Here is a 25376-nt window from a genome sequence, read left to right on the forward strand (position 1 = left end):
GCCCTCCACTCACTCCGTTGCAACCCCAACTCTCGACCTCTTCATAGCCAACTGCCGCCGCGATATTAACCGCCACCTGAACTCCCCCACCCCTCTCACCCACTCCAACCTCTCACCCTCAGAACGCGCAGCCCTCCACTCACTCCGTTGCAACCCCAACTCTGATCTCCAGCATCTGCAGACCTCACTTTCTCCTCAAAGACATACAGGAGTGCCAAAGAATATAGTTAAGATTAGAGTGGTGCTAGAAAAGCACAGCAGGTCTGGCAGCATCCGAGGAGCAGGAAAATTGGTGTTTCGGGCAAAAGCCCTTCAGCGTTTTCCTAATTAAGGGCTTTTGCCTGAAACGGTGCTGTGCTTTTCCAGCACCACTCTAATCTTGACTCTAATCTCCAGCATCTGCAGTACCCAATTCCGTCTTGCTAAAGAATGTATCTTATTCACAATAATACATGAAAAATTGAAAATGCATATTAAATAGGTCAAACTATTTTACAATTTTGAACTGTAATTTACAATGGCTACACAAGGAAAATGCATATTTCCCTACAGGCTTTGATCAACTATAAATTATGGTTGCACCAACAAATCTGGTTATAAACACCAAGGTGTCTACTGAAACAGTTAGGTGGATATATGTTACTTTGCAGCTCCAGTTAAGTTCCAAGGGTGGCATTGAGGATTTTTAAAATTTCCGAAGTACACGAAATTCACCTAGATACTTCCAGTTCTTGTTTGTTTGAAAATAATGTGCTCTAATCCCAACTGAATCTGAAAAAAAAGGTTATTTGAGTATCATCCATCACTAAAATATTGTGAATTTTGACTGACCACAGGCCTGGTGCAGTGTTTTCTTTTTGACACAGGTCCACTCTGGCTGCTAATTCAGAACTACATAATTACAAACATATACTACTAGCTAGGTACAGGCAGATGAAGGTATTGTACAGTGTCTTCTCAAGTTAGATGGTACCATACTTCCTGCATAATTTTCATTCCATTGTTTCAGAACAACGCAATAATCACAAATATGTCAACACTTCCAGTGAGGCAAATGGTCATTCTGGAAAGTAGTTATGTATGGATCTGAAATGGTTAATACTTAATGGAGAGAAAATTGCCACCCATTAGGACCTGGTGAGAAAGAAAAGTAGGATATTATGGGAGGTACCCATGTCTAGGTTCTCCCTAAATGTCTTTATAATGTAGACTCTGTCCTTATAACCTGCAAATAGTTGCAGAGGTGCACTTAACTAAATTTTGTTTCTTCCATGTCTTTTCTCATCAGAGCAGTGAGTTCCTACCTACACAAACACTGAAGCATGAAAGTCCCCTGAAGAACCGACACCACCTAGAAGAAATGGTATCATGACAACAGCTGTACCTAATAAAATAATGCTTTGGATATTAAAAGCATTCATCTTAAAATGGTCTGATATAACCTCTACAGGACTTTAAACGTAAATGATGAAAATTTTGCAGCTATTAGCTATAACCTACCTTGGGAGCTCCTGAGATGATAAACAATGCTACTTAATTTCTTTGCTATATATTTCAGCTGCTGATAACTTACAGTAGCAACAACTGTTGTGCAAAACTTTGATTAAATAGCGTTCTATTAAGTACGAGGTGAATAGATGAAGGCTTTGTGTATCGCTAAATTAATTACCTTGTTTTCTAAATTAGAAGGCCTAATTAATCTCAACCTAGACAGGAATTAATCTCTCCTGCCCTAGGTAGGAAACACAGATTATAATAGGTATCGAAGAGATTAATTCAACATTTTATGGCGAAATTGGAATTGTATTTAGTTTTATCTAATTCCAGCAGTTAAGCTGGAAATACTGGACGAACAACCTAATTAACATGCTAAGAAACTGAATTACCTGCTATTCTTTGCATCTTCATGCGTCGTGCTTGAATACGGCCCTTTGCTAATCGCTGTTTTGCGATGATGCAGCGGATGTGATCAGCAAAGATGAATGTGGCCTGGAGGATAGGGAAGGGCCTGGCATGGGGGTTGGATGCAGGTTTATGAATGATGATATTTAAAGCTCTACTGTCATCTTCCACCCCCATCACTTGCATGTCCTGTTGAAATAAAAACTGAGACAATCATTGTGCACTTTCAATTAATTTAATGTCATATTTCAACCACAACTTGAAAAGTCTTCCTTCTAGAACATCAAACATAACACTGACTTTACTGAATGTAGTGTGTCTTTCTCAAACTGACAACATTCTCAATGTTTTAAAACTACAGAAGCTTGAACTGAACTGAAAATAGATCACTCTGAATCTGGATCAACTGATTCAGGTGATCTAGCAACCAGTCATAATATTGATCCAGTATTTTTATGAAGTTCCTACTTGCAATTGAGCATACTATAGGAGACAGATCATGTAAAATGAACAAAACAGGTTTAACTGGAAATGGTTTTCTGTCAAATGGCAAGGGTTTTGGACTTCATGTCCAACATAACTCAGTGAAACTAATCAAAGGCACCAGTAAAGATCAGAAATGCACATTTCAGTCTTTCCTCTCTGTTGTTCCTCCACAGCGATGTATGATGATTTTTGGTCAAAATTACAGATGTGACAACAGTCAGGTGAAAGCCCCACACACAGCATCGTAACTGAACTCCAGAAGACTGCAGAGACACTGACTGAACATTTATCCTGTAACTTTAACTGCCAGCTGTTTGTCATTAAATGAAAAATGATCCCTAATCCAAGAGACTAACTTTATTCAGAATGTGTAAAAACCATATGAAATCTGAATGTAGATTCAGAAGCATGCATTTTTGGGTGGACAAGATGGAAGCGGATAAACATGTGAGAAATTTAATCAGAAATTATAACTTTGCCAAGCCTGGTAAAACAGCAAATCCTGCCTAAATTTCAATTAACACTTCAATATGTGAAGTTGGTGTTCTTGTTTCCTAAATCACCATATAAATCTAAGCATTCAGTTGCAAGTAAGATGGTATTACATTATTGCAAAGGCACAAATCCAAATTATTTGTGATTTGGAAGTGCCGGCGTTGCACTGGGATGGAGAAAGTTAAAAATCACAACACCAGGTTTTAGTCCAACAGCTTTATTTGGAAGCACTAGGTTTTGGACTGATGGTCCTTCCTCAGGTGGTTCCACACTAAACTTTTGCTATAAATTCTGTGACTTACAATCTTATACTCCACAACCACTTGATGAAGGAGCAGTCTTCCAAAAGCTTGTGCTTCCAAATAAACCTGTTGGACTATAACCTGGTGTTGTGTGATTTTTAAAATAATTTGTGAAGTTACACATTTCAATTTATTAAATTTAAGTGTTGGAATCAAAGAAGCAGAAATTCTTACCTGAAGTAAACCTGCAAATTTCACCACTCCCCAACCAAGTCGTTTGCTGTCTGGTTCAACTAAACTCATCTGATAAATGTCTACAGCCAGGAATCGATGCATCTGATTGCCATCTTTAGTTACTACGGTGCAAGCAATTAAGTCACTATTGTCTGAAAAAAAAAGAGATAACAGTATATCTCACTTGATCAATTTACATAAAAGTGAGTAGAAATTAAATCGGTTTCAAAATAACACTGATTATCTCGATGATGACAACCAAAAATATAAAAATTAATTCTTTTAATATTTTCCAGTTCGTGTTTGCTTTCCAGTTCAGTTAAAAAGAAAACTATGAGCAAAGATTGGAAGCAATTTTAAAAGAGATTGCCTGAACTATGTAGGAAAACAATAAAAATAGTTAATTCGACATAGCTTTTACTATTTTAAATGATGTATCCTGAGTTAGTATAAAGGATATGCAGTCTAAAATCTGGGATTAAAAATCAAAATGCAAAGTATAAACTCTTGCATCATCCCCATATCAAAGCATACTGTTATAACCCAGATAGATGGACTTTCATGCTGGCCAGTGAAGGAGTCAGACAAAGTTTGACTTTAAAAATAAGATGATATCGCTAACTATATACACATAAGACATACCTGGGTAGCCAATATCAGAAACAAGGCAGCTAGATTCTTCAAGTTAACGCAGAAAGAACTAGATTATTGCAAAAACAAATTTACTCAAGTAAAGATTATAACAAAAGATTTAAAATCTGCAAATATATACACCTACACTTCTTGGGAAGAAAAACAACAGAATGCCCAGCAAGTTTGGAAAAAAAAAGATTTTTGTTTAAAGAAGTTATTTGTCAAGAAACTGAAATTTAAAAGAAAAATTACAGATGATCTAAAATGCTTGCTTGTAGCCAAAGTTACTTTTCACGAAAGCCATTAACTCTCCTGCACCTTGGATGCTGCCTGACCTGCTGTGCTTTCAACTCTGATCTGCAACACCTGCGGTCCTCAATTTCTCCAAAACCTTAGGCAAGATTGTGGATGTGGAGGTTATGATTCTAAAGTTGTTAGATTCATTCTTGAGTCCAAAAAGCTGTACAGTATCGCTTTGAAAAATGCTGTTCCTTGAGTTTTCGTGAAGCTTCACTAACAGGTGGGTCAATCAAAAAGGTCAGCATGGGAGCAAGGGAGAATTTAAAAGACAAGCAACCAAAACTCAGGGCTGTGCTCAAGGACAGAATGGAACAAACTGGTCATGCACAATGGGGTAAAAACAATGACTGCAGATGCTGGAAACCAGATTCTGGATCAGTGGTGCTGGAAGAGCACAGCAATTCAGGCAGCATCCGAGGACAGGCAAAATCGACGTTTCGGGCAAAAGCCCTTCATCAGGAATAAAGGCAGAGAGCCTGAAGCGTGGCGAGATAAGCTAGAGGAGGGTGGGGGTGGAGATAGAGTAGCATAGAGTACAATAGGGAATTGGGCCCCGTGGCCCAACATTTCAACTCCCCCTCCCACTCTGCCGAGGATATGGAGGTGCTGGGCCTCCTCCACCGCCACTCCCTCACCACCAGACGCCTGGAGGAAGAACGCCTCATCTTCCGCCTCGGAACACTTCAACCCCAGGGCACCAATGTGGATTCCAACAGTTTCCTCATTTCCCCTTCCCCCACCTCATCCTAGCTTCTAACCTCCAGCAACTCGATCCCCTGACCTGACCGGACTTGACCGACCTGCCCAGCGCCTCTTCCACCTATCCACTCCACCCTCTCCTCCCTGACCTATCACCTTCATCTCCTTCCCCACTGACCTATTGTACTCTATGCTATTCTATCCCCACCCCCACCAGCTTATCTCTCCACGCTTCAGGCTCTCTGCCTTTATTCCTGATGAAGGGCTTTTGCCCGAAACGTTGATTTTGCCTGTCCTCGGATGCTGCCTGAATTGCTGTGCTCTTCCAGCACCACTGGTCATGCATAATGTTTGGTCTCTGCAGTAGAGAGGAGACATCATTAGTAGTGCTTACAGCATACTAAACTGAACGAATTACAGAATCACAGGAGTGCTATGGGTAGTGGCCATTCGGCCCATCATGTCTACACCAACTTCCATTTCCTAGTTCTTGATGGACACAATTCACTGCATTATTCACAGAGAAGGGAGAAAAGCTAAGAGAACTTCTTTGTACTACGGTATCATAATGCAGCAGGCAAATTATTAATTTAATGAAAACATAACTTTAAATGCTTTATCATATTAGAGAAGTGTTTTCTAATTCAGTAACAGCAAAAAAAAAGATTTTACACCACTAATGGCAACATGTATTAATATACCTATAATACAAATATGATATAGCCATAATATTGAAAAATATTCCAGTCCATCCTACAGCTCAAAATTATGAGAAGGAACACAAAGTGTCTCAATGGAAGATGATAAATGCACAGTTTCCAAATCTCTGTCTTGTTTTATTACTGTCCATGTTCAAAGAAATTTCTTTTGTAGAAGGATAAAGGAAGGTGAGAGAGTTTGGGGAAGATATCTGAAAGCATAGTCATTGTTGCTAGATTGTAGGGAGTAAGGAGAATAGAGACCAACAGAAGACATGAAATGGGGAAAAAAAAACCTGGAAGGGGGCAGGAATGTGAGTCCAGAGGGAAATGTGGAACCAAGTCATGCAGTGTTTTGAGTTTCAGTTCATTTCTTAGTAATCAGATTACTATTACATTGCTCATTTAATGTATTTCCTGCTCGTAATTCCAATGTACTGGATTGAAACAGGTTTCCAAGCCAACGCATGGTGCCAGCTGTCATTTAGTGATTTTAGAAAGTTCAAGTACTAATTGCCCAAAATGTAGTCTGATGGTCAAATGCAGTACTGAGGGAGTGTTATACGCACCTGCATTGGGCAAAGGTTGTGTATGGGACTAATCTTTTCAGAAGTTATATATCAGTTTCTCACATTAAGTACATTTAAAAGGTAATTAGCTGTATAAGTGCATTAGGATAGCCAGAGCTTGTAAAAGATCCAGCTCTTCTTTCATTCAAACCCTTTTTTCATTCAATTTTACAATTATGATGGTCACCCTAATAGATACTTTGAATTGTGTCAAATACAGCAAATTAAGCATTCATGCTGGTCATGAAAGAAAGTTCTACACGACAGTTTTGTACTAACATCCAAGAACAGACACTCATACCTCAATGGTTCCTGAATAATGTATACTGGTCTGAGTAAACATGCTGAATTTCAATAATAAAAAAGTATTTGGTTTATTGCTCATTCAATTTCACAAACAGCAGACTTTATTTTAACTTTGAGATCACCTAAATTATAATTGAAGAATTAGCTTTGATTTACTAAAGACTCTAATGATTCACTTAATCAAAAACAGGAAACTAAAATGGTCCTTTTATGGAAGTTTAAACTTGTTCCTAGAATACAACTGTTAAATGGGTGTGGTTTGGTATTTGGTCTTCACTTGGCTCATTCGTACATCCCTATTACAGCAATTTAAAAATAAAATCATTCATAGAATGTGGGGCTTGTTAACAGCTAGTCAATGATTTCCAAACTGACTAAAGTACAATCCAATAATTGTTATACTAACAGCATCTCACACAAGCGGGATCATTGACATATTGCCTGCTTGCCTTAGGGGCACTGGAGTCAATTTGGCACAAATGATTGCAGCCTGTGTGAACTTCAACAGTGCACCCTATGGGAAGTACAAAATCAGTAACAGCAACATCTGAAATTCTGATCCTGAAGACGTATTCACAACACCAGTAGTTACTGGCAGATTCAGAAGAATATTAAATGATGAGTGCTCACAGTATCGCTGTCACTACTAATACAAAACTGGAGCTGTGATGCTATTTCTACTACGAATCACAGCTAAGCACTAAAAGTATTTTGACTGGTGTAATGTACATGGATAAAGTGTAAAAGTATGATATTATATCAGGGTTGAACACAGAATGCATACACAAACATTTTTCACAAATAAAAAACTATGTAATGTAAATAAACTGCACAGATTTTCAAAATTACAAATTTAATTGACTTTAGATCTTCATAGTATGGAGTTCTTTCACATTTTTCACCAATAACTGAAACCCAAAGTACACTGAACAAAAAATGGACATGAATGGAATAGGTCAGTCGTATACATGGAAGGATAATAATACAAGTTGATGTTGCTATTATTGGTGGAATCCTGCACAGAAGCAGTTGAAATCAAGTCTGAAAGTAGATTATATGGTTTCTCCAGTGGAGGTAGAATATTAACTGGCAGTTTCAGAAGGAGTGGGCCATCAGCTTAAAAACTCTAGTTTTGGGCTTTATGTTTTTTTAAAACAGTAAGTAATCAAACAGCTTTTAAAGCAAAGTTAAGAAACCTCATCAGTTACTTATCCTGCCAGACAGGAAGTAAGGTAAAACCCACAAAGTGTGGATGCTTTACTGGTTTTGAGGGCTTCTTAACAGTAGTAGTTCTACATATTCTTGCACCAGCAGTGTTTGCCGTCCACCCACAGAGAGTGGGTTCACGTAAAACAGAAAAAGCTAATAATAGAAACTCAATACTACTAACTGGAAATGTCTTGAATTATAGTCACTCATGCAGAATTGGAAATAATGGAAATTTTAAAAATGAAGAACACTGATTTGTTCCGGATGATTTTTTGTGGCTTTCTCATTGGTCAATGATGCAATTTGAGTACAATGGCTATTTAATCTTTTCTACAGAAGTAAGTATGTGGACTTGCGCAATGAATTTCAGCATTTTATATTCAATAGAAAGACTGCTTTAACTTCTATTCTCCCCTAAGTCCCGAATTCATAAAAACTTCAAATAAAGATAATTAGTTAATCAAAGAGCAAAGAAACTGATAATGTCATTTCTTTTGTAATTCATTGAGTGGTAATTGGTTAACAATCCAAAGATAGATAACATTTTTAGTCTAAGTTACTACGTCATGCAGTCATGTAGCGAAATACCTAATAAGGTGAGCTGTAAAACATTCTATTAAGGGCATAGGATTAAAAAAATGGCAAAGAAAAATCGACACACACAAATGTGACTTTCAATGCATTCAGAAGATATAAAAAGTTAAATAAACATCACAGACTCGAGAGAGAGAATGGTGAAGCAGACTAAGAGAAGAATTAAAGTGAAAAATGTAAAACAAAAGCAATAATAAAGTAAAGCATGAAACCGAAGGATGAAGAAGCTAAACACGACAGTAGAAAACTATATCAGTATCAGAACAGTAAATTGGTTATCAGACAGGAGTAATGATTCCTTAAGAGTTCAACCGCTCTTGTCATAGTTAAATTATGGGAGTACCACTTGGAAGTATTCACTGGTAAAGTGGTATGTCACCCATCATAGAGGTTCAACTGAAGTTGATTTGTTTGATATCACTTGTAGGGAGGTCCTTGGGTGATCAGCAGAATTGCAAAGATTTGCTTCCTCTCTAAAGTTACAATAATTATCAAGTGCACATTTATGGAGAACAACTGACTCAGAAAAGACCAGATCTGAATAATTCTATAACAGACATGATGCAGAAGTCACCTACCAAGTCAAAGGAACTGAAGGTTTAGTTCAAACTGAAAAAAGCCAAATTCATGACTCATTATTAGAAGCAAGCAACACTGAAATCAACATAGTTCCATTTACAACTGATCTCAGGAGGTTTGAAGGTGAGAAGGAGGAGGAAGTCTTTGGTTGTGATGACTGAGGGATGAGTAGGCTGTGATCTGTTAACTGGTCAGCAAAAGGTTGTGGATGAAAGGAAGTGTATGCTGTCAAGAGCCTGCTATTTTAAAAATTCCAGTGAAGTCATGAAGATTCAAGAACTCAAAACTGAAAATAACCTGGAAGTGCAAGAATATTGATACATGGGTCAACAAATCACTTCAACAGGACAGAAATGGATAAGGTGGCCTATTTTAGCTAATCGAAAATAAACAAATGCTTTTCAAATTTTTCAGCAGAAGAGATGGTCATTTGGTCTATCTGGTGTATAGGTAAAATGAAAATAACCATGCTGCCTAACCTAACATTTCCAGCTCTTTATTTGTAAACTTTCAGGGTACAGCATATCCAACAACTTATTAAATGTACCATCCCCCCATACAGTGAGTTCCAAACCCTGAAATGACATTCTCAAAGTTTTTCCTAATCGTTCGACCAATTATTTGAATTATGCATCTCTAATTATTCAAAGTTTGTGCGAAGATTTGTAGCTCGGGTGCTCGTTGCTGTGGTTCTGTTCGCCGAGCTGGAAGTTTTTGTTGCAAACGTTTCGTCCCCTGGCTAGGCGACATCATCAGTGCTTGGGAGCCTCCTGCGAAGCGCTTCTTTGATGTTTCCTCCGGTGTTTATAGTGGTCTGTCCCTGCCGCTTCCGGTTGTCAGTTTCAGCTGTCCGCTGTAGTGGTTGGTATATGGGGTCCAGGTCGATGTGTTTGTTGATGTGTCTTCCTGTTTGTCCTATATAGTGTTTAGTGCTGTCCTTGCATGGTATTTTGTACACTACATTCGTCTTGCTCATGTTGGGTATCGGGTCCTTCGTCCTGGTGAGTTGTTGTCTGAGCGTGGCTGTTGGTTTGTGTGCCGTTCTGAGTCCTAGGGGTCGCAGTAGTCTGGCTGTCAGTTCTGAGATGCTCCTGATGTATAGTAGTGTGGCTAGTCCTTTTGGTTGTGGTATGTCCTTGTTCCGTGGTCTCTCTCTTAGGCATCTGTTGATGAAGTTGCGCGGGTATCCGTTTTTGGCGAATACCTTGTATAGGTGTTCCTTTTCTTCTTTTTGCAGTTCTGGTGTACACCTATACACCTATACAAGAGGAACATTTAATACCTAGCCGTCTAAGTTCTTGATTCTGGATTTCATATGTAGCATGCATGGAATTATTACATGAGGAGAGAGTGAGATCTGCAGATGCTGGAGATCAGAGCTGAAAATGTGTTGCTGGAAAAGCGCAGCAGGTCAGGCAGCATCCAGGGAACAGGAGAATCGACGTTTCGGGCATAAGCCCTTCTTCAGGAAGGGCTTATGCCCGAAATGTCGATTCTCCTGTTCCCTGGATGCTGCCTGACCTGCTGCGCTTTTCCAGCAACACATTTTCAGCTCTGGAATTATTACTTATAAAGGAAAGCAGTTTGGTCACATTGAATTAGCACACAGCAAGAGATGGTTACTGAAGACAACCAGTGTACCCTTTATCTTGTCCAAGCATGCTGACAGAGAACCATTCTAATAGACAGCATATCACTGGGCAATTATAACTGATGGCTCACACATCAATCAATAACTAATTAATATTTAACAAAGCAAGATGATGCAGCTCCCCCCTCCCCCCATTAGTATATCAGAATGGTAGAGCCTTGAAACACTCATTGTGTCAACGTGAATGTCAATTCTAAAATTACAAACTGAAAACCGCCCTTTAAAATAATGACTGGGTGCAGCATGTTTGGTTGTACAATATTAAACTCAAATACTGGTGGGTACAGGAATGCCCCGGTACTAAAGTGTGGCAATAATTTGAGTGAAGATCGTCACATAGAAAGCAGGTGAATCAAAAAGAGTGAACCATTTTAGGCTGCAGTTAATGCCTACCCATTAACATACTACTTCTTCTTGGCAACCTGCCATGTGTAGAATTCCTTGAATGCAAAGTTTTCCGTTAGCTCTGAATCCCCGAGGCTATTTTTTAAAAGAAAAGATCTCTGCTAGGTCTCAGTAATCATTCCGATTTGTACACCCTGAAGGCGGGTCAGGACGTTTTCCTCTTACTGATGCTACACATTTCACATTCAAGACAGGCCAGAACAGCCACGACGCATTAATGTTCAAAGTACTATTAGTTCATTGAGCACTATGTTGAAATTAATGCTACTACCTAAGTTGGTTGATACTTGTGATCAGATTATGGATTTTAACATTAAAACAGAAGTATGAGCTTAACCAGGCTTGATTTGGAGAAGAAAGGCTTATGCCTAAAACGTCGATTCTCCTGCTCCTTTGATGCTGCGTGACCTGCTGCGCTTTTCCAGTAACACATTTTTAAGCCCTGATCTCCAGCATCTGCAGTCCTCACTTTCTCCATGGAGAAGGTTGGCAGATGTAATTTTTGTTTATATATTCGTTCACAGGATGTGGACATCGCTGACTTGCCAGCATTTATTTTCCATTCTGAACAGAAGGTGGTAGTGAGCTGCCTTCTTGAATCATTAACGGTCCATGTGGTGTAATGCACTGCCAGTGGTATTAGGGAGGGAGTTCCAGAGCTTTGACCTCACTGATATTGGTCCAAAGGAAAGGCTTGAAAAGGAACTTGAAGGTAGTGGTGTTCCTGTATCTGGTGCTCTGGTTCTTCTGGATGGCAGAAGTTGAAGTTTAGAAGGTGCTGCTGGAGAAGGCTTGGTGAATTGTGTAGTGCACCTTTGAGTCATAGAGGTCTACAGCATTGACACAGGTCCTTTAGCCCAACTTGTCGCTGCTGCCCAGTTTCCACAATTAAACTGGTCCCATTTGCCTGCATTTGGTCCATATCCCTCCATTCTTATCCCATCCATGTACCAAATAAATGTTTCTTAAATGACAAAATTGTACTCATTTTCATCTTACTCCAGACACATCACCCTCAGAGAAAAAAAAACTGTCCCTCTGGACCCTTTTGTATTTCTCCCCTCTTATATTAAACCTGTGCTCTCTAGTTTTAGACTCCTCTACCATGGGAAAAAAACCTTGTCAATGCCAATATTGATAGTATACACCTCTGGATGTAAGTTTGCTCTCTGAGCTAGAAGGTTTGTTTTCAGACGTTTCGTCACTATACTAGGTAACATCATCATTGAGCCTCCAGTGAAGCACTGATGTTATGACCCCCTTTCTATGTGTGTTTAGAATTCCTTGAGTTGGTGATGGCAACCAAAGGAAACAAATAGAAAGCAGGTCACTAACACCAGTGCTTCACTGGAGGCTCAATGATGATGTTAACCAGAATGGTGATGAAATGTCTGAAAATGAACTTTCCAGCTCAGCGCGCAAACTTACATTCAGAACCTCAACCTGAGCTCCAAATTATAGACCTCTATAAAGGTCATCCTCAGTCTCTTCAGATCCAGGGAAAAAAGTCCCAGCATATCTTGTGGATGATCCAGATTGCTGCTGCCTCCATCATTGAAGGCAGGTATATTTATGAAGTCTCATGTTATTTGTTAAATATCCACCACCATTCATGACTGGATGAGGCAGGACTGCAGAGCTTAGATCCACTGGAATTAGCATTTCCCTTTAATGCTTCTATCAGTTTTTTGGCTTGCACGTTGTCTAGTGCTGTAGATTTGTCAAGTTGACTCATCACTTTTTGGTATGCCCAATGCTACTGCTGGCATGTTTGCCTGCAGTCTTTATGGTAATGTTAGAATTTGGGACATGCTAGGCCATGAAGTTACAGATTGTGGTTGAATACAATTCTGCTACATTTAATGGCTCGTAGCACCTCTTGAATGCCCAGTTTTAACTTGCTAGCTGTGTTTGAAATCTAGCTCCTCATTTAGAACAGTTGTAGTGCCACAAACACAAAACATATCACCAATGTTAAAGTGGGTTGAGCCACTTTTGGTGATGGACATCACAGTTCCCACCCTTGACAATTGACAATAACTCCAGTAGGTTGACTTTTAATTCCAGATTTATGAACTGAATTCAAATACACCATCTCCCAAGAAGTGATGACAGATGTCCCTTAAAGGTATATTGCATATCTGTTGTGACACATTATCACAATATCTCCTTTTATACAAAGAAAATAAATCCCGAACAGATATATATTATTGCACATAGACACATCTGGTCAATTCACCAAATATATAAAAACAATTGTCAAGATTCAAACTTTGATATAACATTTGAAAGGTCTGACCACTCATCCTGATCTGGTGATTGCATACCCATCTGAAGAGGTCCAGGCCATCACACTGCTAATAACTTGGTTGCCTTGCTGCTGGATACAGTTACTCAGCATTGTTACACAATTGCTGTTGGAGATTCTTCCCTCACACTTAGGTACATGATTGGCATGTGTACATTGGTCTAAGCTGGATTCTGTTCTTTTGGAATATAGTACCACTATCGGCAATTACCTCATGCGACTTAGCTGACTGCATATCTTATAAACCTTTGCAGATTTTCAGATTTATGATTTTCACGTCTGGTACATAGTTGTGGTAGCCCTCTACCTGTTTGCTGGTGTTGTATCTGCTTCATTCTCCAGTCTTTGAGTTGAGGTGTCCTGTGGCTGTTTTATTCACCCAAGCTTGTGGTTTGATCCTCACGAATGTTACAATGCTAAGATCTGTGCATGTACTGATAGTCCTGCCAATGTTAGAAAATTCATAACTTCTACGTAGAATGATTGTGAACTGATTGTGCCTTTGCAGGGAATTGATCCATTACATGATGTGGGACAGTCTTTTATAGACCCTGCCAGTCATTGGGGAATGTATTTTAGGATGCACAGTTGTAATATCTTGGCAATAGTGTCAATTTTGGTCTAAAGGGTGTGTTGATCTGCAAAAATGCCTTCAATAGACTCTTGGGGTTTCTGTCCAAGTTGGAGCCTGTTAATCCAGAAATTGATCTTACATTAAGATGGTCAAGTACTCTCCAGATATAAGGATTATTTATGGGTTGAAGTAAAGCCGCATTTGTTGCTGTAATTTAGTGAAGATTTCACTTGCTGTCCAATCAAATTTCTGCTTTCCATTTCTCGCTGTAAGTCTATGGTTTTTGTTTTTATTAGTGTGTTGGGGTTGTTTAGTTTTTTTCCCCTCATTCATTTATTTTTCCTTCTATTTTACTTTATTTTTCTCAGTTTGTGGTCTCTAAGTAGGCAGGTAGGACAACTCCTGACAAGTCATGGGGACAGTGCTGAGCTGGAAGTTTGGAACTGGGGTGAGGTGGGGGAAGGGGAAATGAGGGAGCTGTTGAAGTCCACATTGATGCCCTGGGGTTGAAGTGTTCCGAGGCGGAAGATGAGGCGTTCTTCCTCCAGGCGTCTGGTGGTGAGGGAGTGGCGGTGAAGGAGGCCCAGGACCTCCATGTCCTCGGCAGAGTGGGAGGGGGAGTTGAAGTGTTGGGCCATGGGGCGGTGTGGTTGATTAGTGCGGGTGTCCCAGAGATGTTCCCTAAAGCGCGTTCTCTAAATATTGTTGAGCGCTAGTCCGTACTTTTAAGAAATAAAACCTTAGCCAGGCTTCAGCCATCAGACTTTTCACCAAAAAAATGTCATTGCACCTAATTGAAGGAAACAATGGTGGAATCAACTGACCACTGCACAGAGGCAAGCTTCCTTAAATTATAAAATCACGCTAAAAACAGAAAGGTCCTGCATTTAAACTGACAGTAGCCAATGACTTGCTGATTTTAGTTGTATGGCTATAGGGAGGAATTTTAGCTGTTACCTTTGTTTTTAAACCTATGAGAAGACTTGTAACTGCCAAACCTTAACTTTTATGTTGGAAAGCAGGTAGAAGTTTTGCTTTTTTGTTTTTGTAAAAGAGACAGAGGGCTTCTCGCTTGATAGGTCTTGAACTTTAAGTAGAATAAAAGTGACCTGAGCTCAAGAAAACTTATTTTGGTCATCCAAATGCTCAACAATCCAATACTATTTAATCTTCAGTGAGGATTCTTTAATAAGCAGTTACTGGTGCTTGCTAACGTGCTATCACTGTGAAATGGCACAACATGAGAAGTGACATTCTTTGGCTATCATGGTGTAAGACACATATGTGACTGATAGATATAGTCTACAGGCCACCAAATAATAATATCACATTGAGGTAGGCAATAAACAAATAAACAACTGATGCCTGCAAAAATGGTACTGCAAGCATCATGGAGGATTTTAGTTTGATTGGTCGAATGAGATCAGTCAAGGTAGCCTTGAGGAAGAGTTCATTGAATGTATCCGTGATAGTTTTCTTGAACACTATGTAATGGAACTGGTAAGGGAGCAAGCTATCCTAAATCTGGTCCTGTGTAATGAGGCAGGACTAATTAATGATTTCATTGTTCAGGATCCTCTGAGAAGGAACAATCACAATATGGCAGCATCCAAGGAGCAGGATGCTGCCTGAATTGCTGTGCTTTACCAGCACCACTCTAATCTGGTTTCCAGCATCTGCAGTTATTGTTTTTACCTAGCAATCACAGTACGGTTGAATTTAGAATACAGTGTGAAGATAAAATCCAATACCAGGTTCCTGTGTTTAAACAAGGGAGACAATAGGATGAAGGAGGAGTTGGCTAAAGTAGACTGAAAGCAAAGACTTTATGGTGGGACGGTTGACCAATAGTGGAGGACTTTCAAAGCAATTTTTCACAATGCTCAGCAAATGTATATACCAGTGAAAAGGAAGGACTTTAGGAAATGGGGGTGATCTGCCATGGGTGTTTAAGGAAATAAGGGAGGCTATCAAATTGAAAGAGAAGGCATACAAAGTGTCCAAGATCAGCAGGAAACTAGAAGATTGGAAAAGCTTTAAAGGTCAACAGAAAGCCACAAGAGTTATAACGAAAAGTAAGATAGATTATGAGAAAAAGCTAGCTCAGAATATAAAGACAAATAGCAAATGTTTCCAAAAATATGTAAAACAAAAAAAAAGTGGCTAAAATAAACATTGGTTCCTCAGAGGATGAGAAGGGGGATTTAGTTATGGGATATGAGGAAACGGCCAAGGCACTGAACAGCTATTTTGTGTCGGTCTTCACAGCGGAGGACACTAATAACATGCCAGTAATTGACAAAGAGCCGAAAGTAGGTGAGGACCTGGAAACAATCATTATTACGGAAGAAGTTGTGTTGGGCCAGCTAATGGAGCTAAGGGTAGACAAGTCTCCTGGCCCTGATGAAACACATCTCAAGGTATTAAAAGAGATGGTAGGAGAAATAGCAAATGCATGTGTGTTAATTTCCCAAAATTCACTGGACTCTGGGTCGTTCCAGCAGATTGGAAAACAGCAAATGTGACGCCACTGTTTAAAAAGAGAGGTAGGCAAAAGATGGGGAATTATAGACCAGTTAACTTAACTTCTATCATGGGAAAAACGCTTGAGACTATTATCAAAGAAGAAATAGCAAGGTATCTAGATAGAAATTGTCCTGTTGTGCAGACACAGCATGGGTTCATGACGGGCAGGTCATACCTAACTATCAATCTTTTGGATTTCTGTGAAGACATTACAAATATGGTGGACAATGGGGACTCAGTGACTTGTGTATCTGGATTTTCAAAAGGCATTTGACAAAATGCCGCACAAAAGGTTGCTGCATAAGATAAAGATGCAAGGCATTATGGGCAATGTATTGGCATAAAAAGAGGACTGGTTAACCAACAGGAAGCAACCACTGGGAATAAATCACTGCTATTCTGGTTGGCAGTGACTATGGTATGCCTCAGGGACCGCAATTATTCACATAGATGATTTGGAGTTGGGGACCACCTGTAGTGTGTCAAAGTTTGCAGATGACATTAAGATGAGTGGCAGGGAAAAGTGTGCAGATGACTGTAAAACTTTGGAAAGGGACATAGGCAGTTTAAGCGAGTGGGCAAAAGTATGGCAGATAGAATGCAATGTTAATAAATGTGAAATCATCTATTTCAGTAGGAATAACAGTAAAAAGGACACAGCACGCTGCTGTGCAGAGGGACCTGGCTGTCCTTGTGCAGGAATCACAAAAAGTTGGTCTGCAGGTGCAACATGTAATTAAGACAGCAAATGGAATTTTGCCCTTCATTGCTAAAAGGATTGAGTTTAAAAGCAGAGAGATTATGTTACAGCTGTACAGGGTGCTGATGAGGCCACACCTGGGGTACTACATGCAGTTTGATCTCCTTACTTGAGAAAGGATATACTAGCACTAGAGGGGGTGCAGAAGAAGTTCACTAGGTTGATTCTGGAGTTGAGGGGGTTGGCTTATGAGGAGAGACCGAGTAGACTGGGACTATATTCATTGGAATTTAGAAGAATGAGTGGGGATCTTATAGAAATATAAAATTATGAAGGGGATAGATAAGATAGAAGTAGTGAGGTTGTTTCCACTGGCAGGCGAAACTAGGACAAGAGTGCTCAAAATTAGGGGCAGCAGATTATGTCTGAATTGAGAAGGAACTTCTCTTCACCCAGAGGGTTGTAAATCTATGGAATTCCCTGCCCAGTGAAGTAGTTGAGGCTTCCTCATTGAATGTTTTAAAAGCTAAGGTAGATAATTTTTTGAACACTAAAAAGGAATTGAGTATTCTGGGAGAAGACACGTAAGGGGAGCTGAGGCCACGAAAAGATCAGCCATGATCTTATTGAGTGGCGGAGCAGCCTCTAAGGGCCAGATGGCCTACTTCTAGTTATGTTCTATATGAATGTATCGTGGATTTCATAGCATTACAGCATCTGGCATTTACATATGTACAGTATAATCACAGGCACGTGTATGACTAGGTACAAGTTACAGAATTCAGATGTACCGTAGGATGGTTTCCTCAGCAGGTGATGCTGCAAAAAGACTCAATAAGGTGGAGTCAGAGTCCTTTATGCTATTAGGTCACATGCCTTGATGATATCATGAGCATGTTCCTTAAAAGGTACATTGCAGATTTATTGAAAGGCATAACACAACAGCATGTGCACACATCTCGATCTGCTCAATTATGCTCACAGAATTATCTCTACGAGACAAATGACAGAAATCGATTGCAACAATTAAAATCTACTTTTAGCTTAAATAAATAAAACATTAAAACTTCAAGAACAAACAACATTTTCAAATTGGTGGAAAATATACTAACAAAGTGCAATGATTGCATAAGAGAGAATATTCATTCATGAGAGTCCAGTACTCCTAAATGAAAATGTAATTATAAAATTGCCTTTGTTTTCCCTGACAGAAATACTCCAATACATTTTCAAATCTGTAGCTCTGCATGAATTTGCCAGTCTCAGTTCATCTGCTAACGAAATCATCATTCATATCTCTGCTGCCACTACAAACGATACCTCCCATCACTTCAAAACAGTCATAGAGAAAGAGGTTTTACAACCCTATGGCCCATTGTATCCACGTTGGTCATCTAACATCCACCTATTCTAATCCCATTTGCCAGCACTTGGCCTGAAGGCTTGCCTGTGTTCTTCTAAACAGTTCGTAAATGTCTTGAGGATTCCTGACTCCACTACCCTTTTAAGCAGAGTTCCAGATACCCACACACTTCTGGATAATTTTTTTTCCCATCAAATCCCCTTTAAACTATTGTCTGTTCTGCTGTAATGCGATAGTTCTGTTCCTGTGTGATCCACTGTTATAAGAAAATCGCCTAATAGCAGCACCATTTAAAGCAATGGGACCAGAATCGTATTATAACTTCAGGTAAAGGAAGTTAGTGGTCTAAATTCTTCAATTGCATTACAGCCAATTCACGGTAAAAAAACATGTGTTACAGCAGACCCGAGTGTACCTGCTCCTTGCCTTAAAGCTCTGCCCGATTATTTGGCCCTCTTAAGGAGAAAAGTTTCTTCTTACATACATCCCTCATCACTTTGTACACCTCAATCAAATGCCCCTCAGCATTCTCTACTGTAAGGAAAAACAATTCTAGCCGAACTAGTCTCTCTACAATGCTGAATTGCTCCAGCCCAGGCAACATCCTGGTGTATCTCTTCTTTACCATCTCTAGTGCAATCGTTTCCTTTCTGTAGTGCTTGGAATTTCTACCAGAATCTCTTCACACTAATATATAATATCTTGACTAATGTGTAAGTATTCTTAACCACTTTCTCTATCTGTCTGGTAACCTTCAAGGTTCCTTGGACATGAACAAGATCCCTCTGATCCTTTGTACTTCATTAGGTCCTGCCATTCAATGTGTACTCCCTTGTCTCGTTAGTACTCCCAAAATGCATCACCTCTTACTTTTCAGACTTAAATGCAAATTGCCAGTGTTGCCCATCTGGCTAGCCCGGTGGTCTAAGGCTTTCCTCCTCACTATTTACTACACCACCAATTTAAGCATTCACCACAGACTAGCTGTTCACTATCTAGGCTGCAGTCACCTCATGTGCAATGGCAAAGCAAGTCTTGAATTACAGTTCCAATCATAAATATTACATACAAGTTCAGTGTTAATGCAACAATGAGGAGGAGTAGGCAATTCAGCCTCTCGAGCCTGATCCACCATCTAATACAATCGTGGCTGATCTCATCTCAGTCTCTACTCCACTTTCCTGCTTGCTCCCCATAACCTTCAATCCATTACAAATTAAAAACCTGTTTGTCTATCTCTTCCTTATATTTACACAATATTCCAGTACAGTTTGGGTTAGGGAATTCTACAGATTTACGACCTGCTGAGAGAAGCAATTCCCCCTCACCATTATCTTTAATCTGCTATACTTTATCTAAAACTATGACCTCTTGTTCCAAGTTACCCCACACGAGGAAACATCCTACGTCTACTTTGTCAAGCCCTTTTAACATCTTATACAGCTCAATTACAACTCATTCTTCTAAATTCCAGAGAATCAAAGTGCTCGCACTGTTGTCAGAAGACAAATCTCCCAACTCTGGAATCAATCTGAAGAACCTCCTCCCATCTGCTTTCAATCCAACTACATCCCTCAAGTGAGGGGACCAAAGCTGAACACTATACTCCAGACTGGAGGGCTGGGTGTAGGCACTAGTATTGTAATGTTCACATGTGCCCTGCAGAGATCTGACGATTCTCTCCAAATGCTGAGATTCGTTGGTGACAGAAACTTCTTGATTTGGATCAGTCTAGCATTGCTTTTGAAGAAGATAGCATGGTCTAACTTTGTGCCTCAACAACCCTAATACCTTCATATCCATGCCACTAGAGGGACATCAGTATTTACCAACACTGAAGGGTAATCATCATGACAGGGGACAGATCACGGAGAGCAAATAGTCGTTAAGGGAAAAAAACCTCTTGACAAACATACATCACCTCCCGCGATATAAAATTTAGGTTAGCAGTGTCCTCTCATTCTTGTTGTATTGTTACACGTGAAGATCAATGAATAACAACAGCCCCAGATCCACACCATATGCCCAAGCCATTATATTATACTGTAATGTGAATCTATAAATCTCCTTTTGGACAGGACACATCTCCCAAAAGTCATGTAACCTCAAATACCTGTGGTCTGTAAGTTGTTCACATGATGATCAATGAAAGCAGGTTCCAGCAAACCACTTCCACAATGAATACATCATCTTGTCACCAAAGCACTTTTTTCCTTTTTCAGATTTTACTGTGCCCAAAATGAATAAAAGCAATTCTGCATCATCATACCGTACTTTTTCCTGTTCCATGTAAAAAAAAAGTAATTCTGGGATGGAAACTCTATTGGGTTTATTTTTAAAACATTGTGAAGTGGTGTGTGGGCAACCTGGTTACTGATTCAGTGCCTTGTTCCATCAAAGATGTAACATACTTTTGCATTACATGTGCCATCAACTGGCAAGCTTAAGTATACAAGCAAAATCAAATTATTACAGCAATGTGAATCAAGCCATGAAGTATGAAATAAGTTGAAACAAGTTATCTGAACTTGTCAACTAATTTTGCTCATGCCTTTTTTAAATAAAAATTTCTAAAGTTAACTACAAAAACTTGGTTGCGTTACTCTAGTCAGCCATAAAACCGAACAATAAGTAATTTGGAGCAACGGGTATGATAGAGGGTACTTAAAAAAGGGTGTTACCAAAGAGCAGAAGATGATCTATGATTAAACAGCACTCAATTTTTCATGTAAATGTATGACTAGCTTAATAAGTAAAGACTTCCTATTTCTTGTTTCATTATTACAAGTATTGTGGTCACTAAATGGCATGGCTCCCATTTAAACATATGAAGTAGGTCTTTTAAAAAAAACACTTTCAGTAAAAATATTCAAAACACTTTAAACAGGACCATTTCTTGCACATTAGCACAGCACAATGTGGCTCTAAAATATTACATTTCTGTGTCAGAATTATTAACTGTAATTCAGTTCTTTCTAACTTCTGAAAGCAACTGAGTATACCAATATTCATAGCACGATAATTTCCCTCAATTTAGCTTGTGTTTCAACACAGAATACCACTTGCAAAATCTAATGAGAGTTTTAAGCATCAGCCCTATCTTTCTCATTACTTTTTGTAGCAGGTAGTTAATAGTCTCCAAAAATATGTTCCTAGATCAGCATAAAATAAACTCAATGAATTGCAGTTTTCAAGACCAACAATTTGTGACCCAAAAACACTTGGAAATGGGTATGAGTACTTAAGCAATAATGATTAAAACTATTAGATTTTGCAAGTGATGCATTTTTGCAAGGTCCAATGCAGGAGGAAAGTATACAGTAAATGACAGAACCACACTTTGAAGCATTAACATACAAAGGGATTTAGTTGTACAGGTCCACGGTTCCCTGAAAGTGACAACACAAAAGTGGGTAAGGTGTCAAAAAGGCGTAAGACATGCTTGCCTTCATCTAGCGGGGCAGAGAATATAAAAATTGGCAAGTTATGTTGAAGCTTGTACAGAACTTTAGGTAGACCGCGATTTGAATATTGCGTACAGTTCTGGTAGCCATACTACCAGAAGGATGTAGCCTGGTTTGGAGGCTGAGGGGGCAACCTGAAAGGAGTTTACAAAATTGTAAGCATCAAGGATAAAATGGATAGACAGAGTATTTTTGCAGGGTTGTTCTTAAATGGGCGATCACTGATTTTTAGTTTTTTGTTCCTAGCTTTTTTATTCATTCACAGGAAAAAGCATCCTCTAGATATCTACCCTGTCAACAACCTTCAGGATCCTGTGTTTTAATCAGGTTGCCTTACTCTTCTCAAGTACTGTGGGTCTTTCCTCATAACTGCTTCAAACGCAATTAAATCCTCCCTTAAACAAGGTGACCAATAACGTGCATAGTAGTTGCGATGTAATTTCACTAATGCCATGTGTAAATGAAGCATAACTTTAGTATTCAATAACATTCTATTTTTAACCTATTTTTCTAATCCACCTGCTCAAAGATGTTATTACACACCTTTGGAATAGGTAGGACTTGAATCCAGGCCTCCCAGGATAGGGGTAGGGACACTACCACTGCACCACAAAAAAAGGCCCCAGTAACATTCTATTCACAATCCTAATTACGTTCTGCACCTGCATGTTACCATTTTCCAATTCAAGCACATGGATACCCAGATTCCTCTGCATCTCTGAGCTCTGCAATCTCTCATCCTTTAGATAAAATGCTTTTTTTAATTTTTCCTGCCCAAATGGGCAGTTTGACATTTTCACACATTACACACCACTCATCAGACCTTTGCCCACTCACTTAACCTATCAACATCCCTTTGTAGGCTCCTGTCGTCTTCATAACTTATTTTCCTATGTACCTTGTATCATCAGCAAATATATCAGCCATACTTTTGGACTCTTCACTGAAGTCAGTTACATCTAATGTACAACACTAAGGCCTCCAGCAAAGTTCCCTATGACACACCATTTGTTACACTTGCTATGGTTTGTGTGGAATGAACTTCCAGAGGAAGTGGTAGATACAGGTACAGTTACAAAGTTTAAAAGACATTTGAAAGTTCATGAATAGGAAAGATTTGAAAGTATATGGGCCAAGTGCAGGTAGGTGGGACTAATTTAGTTTATGGTCGGCATGGACTCCAGAGCGTGTAATAACATCTTTGAGCAGGGTGATTAGAAAAATAGGTTAAAAATAGAATGTTATTGAATACTAAAGTTATGCTTCATTTACACATGGCATTAGTGAAATTACATCTCAACTACTATACATATTATTGGTCACCTTGTTTGGGGGGGGGGGGGGGGCGGGGAATGTAATTGCGTTTGAAGCAGTTATGAGGAAAGACCCACAGTACTTTAAAAGAATAAGACAACTACATCCAAAATATTCATATATCTGTCAAGACGCCTCCAGCACTTCTGGCAGCACATTCCAAGCACTTACCACATTCTGCGTTAAAAAACATTCCTCTCACAGCTCCTTTAAACTTACCCCCTTTTGCCATGAACCTATGTTCCCTAGCAAGACAATTCTACCCTGAAAAAAAAACCTCCAATTATCCATGCCTCTCAACTTTGTAAACTATCAGGTCACTCCTCATCCTTTGATGTTCAAGTGAAAACAAACCAAGTTTGTCCAATCTCTCCTCATAGCTACATAGAAGGGATTACACATTCACAGAATTATTTGACTCTGCACACTAGATTGGTTTTAATTGCAAAGATTAATCTGATGCTTTGACTTTGGTATTTTATTTCTTTCAGGATTTCTTTGGAAATTATGTCGCGACCTTCCCTGTTTGCACATTTTTCATTCCCCTATTCACTACATTCCACTTGAAATAAATTGATTCTCCCACTCTTGTCAGTCTTTGCGAATTCTGCCATGAGATGCCCAAGATCTAACATAGATGTCCTTCATGATGAAGGATACAATTTAAACAAAACACTATTGAACTGGAAATTTACTATTATATTTTTTAACAGGTCCTTTTCTAGCATAAATTGATGATGACGAGATTGCAATTAAAATGGAAGATGAAAAGAAAATGATACACTAGAATGCTATAGTATAAAAATGAGAAACCTTTTAATAATCATACACTGGAGTTACATCTTGGAATAAAACTCAAATCTACCTATTGTTTGGCACTTTCGAGGCAGCCCTATTTCAAGTATCAAAACATAAATAAAAAAAGAAAATTAGAAGGTTAGAAATTTCACATCAAATACTAAATGTTCTGATTTCCTTTAAACGCAATAATTACTTCAAAATAAAAATTCCCATATTTGAAGAAATCCTAAAACATCACCAGTGTTCAGCTGATGCACACATCCATCATTATTTACTGGACAGGACAGCACATTACAACTGTTTGTGGTAAATGCAGAAAATAGAATGAATTTCTATGAAGGCGGAGCCACCAGCAACATAATTAACCAAGATTTTCTTAGCTGTGAATATTTTTAATGTCAAGTACTTTATTTGTTCCTTCCAAAGGTTTCTAGCTGATTACCCCCGCAGTTGAAGTCATTAATGTTGAGAGACTTCATTGACACATCTGACTTAATAATACTGCAACCACTTTTTGTAAAAATTGCATTTTTGTAGAAAATTGTACAGATTGAAATCTTCCCACTTGGAGAGATTTTAGTCTTGAAAGGTGTGCACTTCTTGCAAGTGATTTCTTCATCGATCAGAGTTTAGAAAGAAGGAAAATTTGCAGAATTAAAATGTTTGCTGTGGGAAATATTATCAGTCTTTCACAAACAGCATTACTGATGCTCAACCCTTAAACATTCACTCCTCCCACTAATGCAGCAGTGTATGCCAGCTACAAGATGTGCTCTAGCAATTTGGTCTGGCTATTTCAATAGCACCTCCCAAACCTATGAGTTCTCCTGTCCTGAAGGCCATCATTCAAAATATGTACAATTTTCACCATAAAACCTTGTGGTTATTTGTGGCCTGATAATTATCAGACTTTGAAATTTCAACTTCAAAATATTTGTCCAGTATTTAACACACAGCAAGGCAACAACGTCCTGGGTTGTAAGTAAACAAACCAGTAAGAACATTGGCTGTAAATGACACTTTTATTTATCATAAAATAAAAGCAATAATTGTTGCTGCCAAGATGTTAGAAAATACATTTTTCCCCAGAGGAGATTGGAGAATCTTTAAAGGTCTCCCCATTTTGTTCTAGTAAGTCTGTATAATGTTCAGCCTTTGATCCAAAAGGAAACTCACCCATTTACCAGGTGAGTATGTTTAAAAAGTATCAGGCTTCAGTATTGTGTTTCAATGCCAGTTGAAACATCGCAAGTTGAAATAACTAGTAACCTCTTATTCTGACATTATTCTTTTGAAATAAAGGATGGAACATTTGAAGTCAATG

General features: G+C 38.9%; 1 protein-coding gene across 1 annotated transcript in view; it reads right to left on the reverse strand.

Annotated features, from left to right (window-relative positions):
• clec16a (C-type lectin domain containing 16A) overlaps positions 1-25376 on the reverse strand; it is a 269823-nt gene that overhangs the window by 63554 nt on the left and 180893 nt on the right. Inside the window, exons 21-22 of the mRNA XM_043711087.1 lie at positions 3360-3511; positions 1887-2091 (exon numbers count right to left, since the gene is read on the reverse strand). Coding sequence (XP_043567022.1) covers positions 1887-2091; positions 3360-3511 — 357 coding nt within the window. The remainder of the gene's footprint in view (positions 1-1886; positions 2092-3359; positions 3512-25376) is intronic.

This window comes from Chiloscyllium plagiosum, chromosome 21, assembly GCF_004010195.1.
Source record: "Chiloscyllium plagiosum isolate BGI_BamShark_2017 chromosome 21, ASM401019v2, whole genome shotgun sequence".
NCBI lineage: Eukaryota > Metazoa > Chordata > Chondrichthyes > Orectolobiformes > Hemiscylliidae > Chiloscyllium > Chiloscyllium plagiosum.